This window comes from Scylla paramamosain, chromosome 36 (assembly GCF_035594125.1).
Source record: "Scylla paramamosain isolate STU-SP2022 chromosome 36, ASM3559412v1, whole genome shotgun sequence".
Taxonomy (NCBI): Eukaryota; Metazoa; Arthropoda; class Malacostraca; order Decapoda; family Portunidae; genus Scylla; species Scylla paramamosain.
Window position 1 is genome coordinate 16194408 of NC_087186.1, and position 7395 is coordinate 16201802.

Consider the following 7395-nt stretch of genomic DNA (forward strand, 5'->3'; position numbering starts at 1 on the left):
CACGGTTCTTTAGTCTTTGTACTCCTTTACTTGTCCTCTGTCAATATTCTGAGTATCTGTAGGTTAGTCTCTTCACGCTCCACTGTTCTTTAGTCTTTCTACTGGTATGCCCATCCTTCGTCAGTATTCTAAGCACAACACTTTGGTACTTTCATGCTCTATATGTCTTTGGCCTTTCTACTCCTATGCGCATCTTTTGTCAATATTCTGAGCATCCGCAGTTTGCATCTAGTGGACTCTGGCCTAGGGCAAGAAAAAGGCCTAGTCCTTAGAGAAAGTAATGAAAAGTTATATAAGATTTGATGATGTCATGGAACCTTCCTATTTAAACATTTGAAGTGAAAAAGATAGGGAGTTACAAATTACCAGAGATCTTGCCTTCTTTTACCGTCCCTAGTTCAAGGTTATACAGAAGCAGGCAGGGAGTTCCAGAGTATACCGCCCCTTCGTTTACCATCTCCAGGTCCCACTCTGCAGCCCTGACAAGCCCACCAGACCAGCACGTAACCACAATCCCTCCACACTTTCCTGTCACTTTTTCCACGTTCACTCTCCACGCACGTCGCCACATCAGCTGTACATTTAACCACATAATCGTCGCGTGCCGCCCCTCAGGTCACTTCACAGCACACGGCCGCTTAACAAACCAGACACTGGGCATAGAAAAAAAATATGAAAATAGAGAAAGTGTAAAGATATGAGTGAGAGCAAAGAGAGATAGACTGTTTATTAAGTAAAGGAGCGTGAAAGAAGAAAAGAGAAGAGAATGGTTTAGACAAAGAGCTTGAGTGTAAAGATGGAAAGATACGCTGTTGTTCATTGGGAATTGAGAAAAGGGGTTGAAAGGAGAACTGAACGGAGGAAAGAGAGAAGAATCCTATTTCCTACTTCAATTTTCAATCTAACTCACCCTTTCAGTTTCTCAGACGCATCTTAAGATAGCCAAAAATTCTAAAAACTCTCTCTTTTGTCTGAATAGAGAAGCCGTAACGCACTCAGACTTAACAACAGGTACCAAAATCTTTCCCTACGTATACCTGAAAACCTAACTCGCTTTCTTAGACCCCCAAACGCATCATTAATTACTAATAACTTAAAAAAAAAGAACTCTCTTCCTCTCTGCCTCTCTCACCCCTCTGAATGTATCTAATTCCACACGATTTCAAGCCGAATTACCAATGTTCTCTTGTTATCTGTGGTCTGTGTGGGGTGAAAGTATAAAATTTGCGTGTCTCGATTCTTTTGATAAGGGATTAAGACGGGAAAATGATAGGATTACGGGAGATTAAGAGAAGAAAAAAGGATTAAAGAATATATAGATGATATGCTTATTGGATTAAAACGATGGAACACAGGAAGAGGGAGAAGGAAAGGAATAAAGAAGGGATTAGAGAAATGTTAAGAAAAAGGAAATTTCATACAAAGGAAGAAGACTTAATAGATGAAAGTAAAAGGGAAGGAACGAAAGAATGGGAAGTAGGGCAATAAATAGACAGGTGGAAAAGAATACAATGAGGAAGAAAGGGAGGAAGAGGAAAAAATGGAAAAAACTACCTCGGGAACAAGGGAAGGAAGAAAGAAAGTGCTAAGTCACGTTAGAAAAATGGAACTAAGAGATGAGAGAGAGAGAGAGAGAGAGAGAGAGAGAGAGAGAGAGAGAGAGAGAGAGAGAGAGAGAGAGAGAGAGAGAGACGAACAGAAAAAACATACACACTGACAGACAGACGAACATAGAAACACACAGAGAGAGAGAGAGAGAGAGAGAGAGAGAGAGAGAGAGAGAGAGAGAGAGAGAGAGAGAGAGAGAGAGAGAAGCAAACAGAGATACCGCAACACACAGACACACACACACACACACACACACACATACAAAATGGAGAAAGGCAGGCAGGTTATCATCTAGTAATCACACACAGGTAGGGAAAGTCACTAATTAAAGCAGAACAGGTGAGGTGCATCCAGCCATCCCAGTACAGGTAACTCAACCATCCATCCAGACCCATAACCCTCCATTTAACACCCTAAAAGACAACATTACCCATTACTTCTCCCCTTTACCCCATTCCGTGCCTCCCCCTGACACCCACATTCCTCTCCCTCTCACCTGTGTTACGACCTGCGACCAAACATGGAGGCCAAAGGTGGAAAAATGAGAGGCTTTGCACCTGAGTATTGGAAGAGAGAGTCAAGGAGGAAAGGTATGAAAGCGAAAGGTCTACGAGAGAGAGAGAGAGAGAGAGAGAGAGAGAGAGAGAGAGAGAGAGAGAGAGAGAGAGCTGGTATTCTGAAACGCTTCGCTCCATTACCATGAGTGAATTCAAAGGGCACAGAAATGATAAGCTGGATTTTCAAGCGTGTTTCTCCCTTCAGCAATATAGAAATCTTGTTGATATGTCATTGTAATTGTGAAAACACCCTTAAAAACTCGTGTAGCCTCAATTACAGCCTGTTGAAAGTAGTGCAGGTGTGATTCACAATTGTTTCAGAGTACGGTTCACACACACACACACGCACGCACACACACAAACACTCACCTCTCAGCTCATCCGCCCTCACGTAGCGAATATGCTTCTCCTGAGTGTGGGCGTGAGGCACCACCATCAGCAGCACCACCGCCCACGCCCACACACCACGGCACATCATTTCACACAGTCACACTTCCCCTCTTATCCCTCCTGGCGGCCTGGCACTAGTCACGGCTTAGAGGGTTGCACTGGCACTAAAGAGCAGATCACGTCCTCACTAGGCACCACATGAGAGGCACTCCTTAGGCTTGACTAGGGTTGGCTGGGTATTCAGTGGACCGACGGGCGTGACAGAGGGAAGTAGAGAAGTGGGGATAGGAATGTACAGGTAGAATTTAAAGTGAGAAGGTGTTTGTGATGGGAAGACAAAGGTGAAAATTGTGCTCTATGAGTGTACTTAATGAGCGAGGGAGAATGAATGATAGAGAAGAGATGTGTGCACTACAGATACAAGCTGAAGAGTGAGCCAATGAGAAAAAAGAGACTGAGGTTAAAATATTGCTTCAGATTAAAAAATGAGGAAGAGACAGGAGATGGAAACACTTCTTCACGAACGAACTGCAAGAGGGAGCGCAAGGAGTGCGAGGAGGAGCCGTGGTGGTCACGCGGGAGTCGCCACACTGGTAGTCAAGCTGCGCACCACGCCACGCCACGAGCACTTCTGAGCTGCCGCGGCGGTGGTGGCGGTGAGACGGTGCCACTCGCTAGCCGCCCTCCCTTGGCCTCCCCTTCTCCCTAGGCCAGCCCTGCGCCCCTCTACCTTCTCTCCTCCTAGTCGTCTTCCTTCTCTTCCCGTCCACAGCATCGAGCACAGCCAATCCCAGTACAGTGGTGTATGGTGATATATTACTCAACTACCAACACTACACTGGAGCTCAATAGTATTTCAGTGGGCACGAGCGGTGAGCGAGACAGCCAATAACCAAAATTGCCAGCTGCTGCTCCTGGCCACTGCTTCATCCTATGCACCTTTCTGTCACCTTTCCTTCTTATTTCTACTACTACTACTACAACAACAACAACTACTACTACTACTACTACTACTACTACTACTACTCATTCTCGTGTGCTTCCTTCTCTTCCCTTCTCCATAAGTCCTTCCCTACTTGTCTCCTTTTCTCTCTCGTTTCTTTAATTTCTTCCTATCCACCATCACTAACTATTACAAAACCGAGACACCAAAAGATAGGAGAGACGAAATAAAGAAAGAAGTAAGAAGGAGGGAAGGGGAGGAAAAAGGGGGAGGTGTTCAGGTGAGAGGCTGGCGACGAGGTTAATTATTCCACGTTGGCAGGTAAGCTAAGGTGTGCCGTGTTCCCCCAGGTGTCTCAGGCGAGGGGAAGGAAGGGAAGGGAAGGGAAGGGAAGGTTAAAAGGGAAAGCGAAGGGAGGATGGGAGTGCAAAGGGTAATGAATGACGGTAGAGGAGGAGGAGGAGGAGGAGGAGGAGGAAGATAACTCAGTGTATGAATGTAAAATAGATAGAAAGGAAGAGAAAATATGAGAAGAAAGAAAAAAGAGTTAAAAAAGAAGGAAAGATGAAGAAGAAAACGATAAAACAAAAGAGAAAGAGGAAATGGGTAACAAAGGGAGACGAGGAATAGGAGAAAGGGGAGAAAATGGGATAGATAGAAGGACAGAACGAAGAAGAAAGAGAGAAAGAGAGTGAGAGGAGAGAAAAAGACAGAAAACAAAGTAGAGAGAGAGAGAGAGAGAGAGAGAGAGAGAGAGAGAGAGAGAGAGAGAGAGAGAGAGAGAGAGAGAGAGAGAATGAAGGAAGTAGAATGAAAGGTTAGTAACGATGATGGAAGGAGAGAAGGAATGAGATAAACAAAGAGGAAGAGAAGGATTGATGATGCAGAGGAGGAAGAAAGAAAGATGAAGAAGATTAAGCAAAAGAGAATAAAAGAAGAAGAAAGAAGAAACGTGAGACAAAGAGATAGATGATAAAAAAAGACAAAATAAAGAGGAATAAAGAAGAGGAGAGAGAGAGAGAGAGAGAGAGAGAGAGAGAGAGAGAGAGAGAGAGAGAGAGAGAGAGAGAGAGAGAGAGAGAGAGAGAAATACCAAGACGGAAAGACAAAACGAAAAGGAGAGAGAGAGAGAGAGAGAGAGAGAGAGAGAGAGAGAGAGAGAGAGAGAGAGAGAGAGAGAGAGAGAGAGAAATACCAAGACGGAAAGACAAAACGAAAAGGAGAGAGAGAGAGAGAGAGAGAGAGAGAGAGAGAGAGAGAGAGAGAGAGAGAGAGAGAGAGAGAGAGAGAGAGAGAGAAGACGCAAATAAATAATCAATAAAAAAATAAATAAATAAATAAACGAAAAAACAACAAAAAATCACAAGCGTACCAAAAAGTTTCGTCCAGGAGTAAGTGAAAGGAGACTGACGTGAGTGAAAAATTATGACACTTTCCTTCGGTCGGTGAGTGAAAGTGTGAGCAGCGGCGGGAGGTCGGTGATGCGCACGCTGGCTACGATACTCACTTGTTTCAACACTTGACCCTGTATCACGCGACCTACCATCACCCTACTACCCAGCCACCCCCACCCCCGCCAACCAACGACCTCCTGCCATCCTCCCCCTCCTCCCCCCAGGCCTTTTAAATCCCTGGGGAGCAATGAGAATGCAGGGTTTTCTTAAAAGTGCTTTCTGGTTGGCTGATGAGGCTGTGTGTGGGATGTCGTGGTTCTTCTGACTAATCACGAGGGTTTTGGGGTTTGTGTGTGTTTTATTGGTTTGATGGATGGATGGATGGATGGATGGATGGATGCAGGATTGTGTGGTAATACTGTGTACTAATATTACACTTCTGTCTGGGGGGAATGAATGAATCTGACGCATAAGAGATGCACAATATCCACGTCACACTGACGGCCCGCGGCACTGTGCTAAGTGGCCCGCGAGGTGGTAAATCATTTGTCAACTCCATGCTATATTAACAATCCCTTTTTCTTCACCAAGGGCGCCTCACACCTCGGGGTTCGGTGCGTGTGCGCTTGGGAGGATTTGAACTGGTGAGCGGCGGTTGGCTGGGGCAGCTCGTGGTCGCGGCACCGGGAACAGCAAGCACCCTGTATACTGCCGACTGCCTTGCCTCAAGCACCCTGTATACTGCCGACTGCCTTTGCCTCAAGCACCCTGTATACTGCCGACTGCCTTGCCTCAAGCACCCTGTATACTGCCGACTGCCTTTCCTCAAGCACCCTGTATACTGCCGACTGCCTTGCCTCAAGCACCCTGTATACTGCCGACTGCCTTGCCTCAAAATGATGCACTTCTCTTATCTAAAACTATCTACAAAAGTTGTTGTTTTTTTTATATATATATATGATTATGAATAAACGGGGAATTACCCAGTATATACGAAGGAATCGTACTTCAAAATGCAGGCGATGAGCCACGCAGAGGTTGCTTGAGCGGAGAGGTGACGAGGCTGACAGCGATGTCATACCATTATCCGAAATTATCAACAATTACTAATTTTCCTGGTTTAAGGGAATACGTAGAGGAGCTGGAAAGGCGGAGCAGAGAGGTCACCACTGACGGAGAGACCAAGAGGGTAGCCAGCCACAGGCAGGCAGAGCGGACGAGAGAGGATTGCTTATCCCCGCGCTCAGCCGCACTGTTCAGCCTTGCTGGCCGCTGGGCATGTTCCTGCTGGCCAGAACCGCGCTGGACAATGCAGGGCCAGAGACTTGAATGTATCTTCCTGGGAAGGCAGTGAATGAACGAAATGGTTAGATTTATCAACTACTTGAGGAATAAGAGAGATATAAATGGTTTCAAAGACGATCATTGCTTGAATTACGAGTAGTTGTGGACATGTTACTGTCGCTCCCTCCACGATGTAATTACGTGCCCGGCTACTGTAGGGATGTAATTCAGGTAGCAAGATGTGCCCGGCATTGCACTATCCATATGCGATCACTAATCTACTGCGTATATCGTTTATTATCTCCCCTGCATCATGAATGGACTAGATAGGGGCAATTTCCAGCATTCTGAGAGAGGTTTTTGTAACATTTCACTTTATTTCACGATCATTTCGCTGCTCAAATGCATTAAATATCTACAATCTATCAATGCCCACACATCTGTCGTCATTTTGTCAAAGTTCCTTGAGACATAGATGAGATATTTGAAGATTTATCTCCGGGAGGCCAAAGCAGACGGGAACTCGTTGGTAGGGGTGGGTTGGGTCCCTCTTGTTGTGGGGGGTGGGAGGGTACTAGAGGAGGTGGAGGGGGGTAAAAGGAGTGGGAGGTGACGGGGAGGTGAAGCGGGGGGTAAAAATTAATGCACTGCTTCGCCAGAATTATATCGTTTTGTATAAATTTCCTAGCAATGGAAGCGTTTCCATTCGTGTGTTGCCAAAGACTTGTGTATCTTTTTAATCTATATCGAATTATGGCTGTCAGTCTCCAGAAAGTGTTGTTCCTGCTTAATAATTGTAAATTTTGTTATAATAGCAATGACATCTAGCCTTTGTAACGTTGCGTTATATTTGGACCGTTTGCATTTTTTTTAGTTTATCAATATACAAAAGAAAGAGAGCCAATATTTGGAAAAGTTTTTGCAATACTAAAATAGAATAAATAAATAAGAAAACACAGGTTTGCTTAAGATATCTATTGAAAGTTACATTGTGTTTAGTCAGCCTCTGAACGTAATTTTTGAACGAAAAACTGAGATTTTGCTGATTTTCGTAACATTTTAATATAGTCTGGTGTGTTTACATAGGAGACAAGTATTATCCCGCTATGGTATGTCAAGTTTACTGCTTGAAAGAAATACATGTTGTTTATTGTATCATTTTACATGTATTCAAATCTAATTATCAGGACAACAATCACTACAGTCTAATATCTTAGGA

At 44.6% G+C, this 7395-nt stretch overlaps 1 protein-coding gene across 1 annotated transcript in view; it reads right to left on the reverse strand.

Moving 5' to 3' along the window:
* The window catches only part of LOC135091133 (U-scoloptoxin(16)-Er10a-like), a 37626-nt gene extending 34130 nt beyond the window's left edge, over positions 1 to 3496 (reverse strand). Inside the window, exon 1 of the mRNA XM_063988586.1 lies at positions 2535 to 3496. Within this exon, the coding sequence (XP_063844656.1) occupies positions 2535 to 2643 (109 nt within the window). The 5' untranslated portion in view covers positions 2644 to 3496. The remainder of the gene's footprint in view (positions 1 to 2534) is intronic.
* Between the last annotated feature and the right edge of the window lie 3899 nt (positions 3497 to 7395).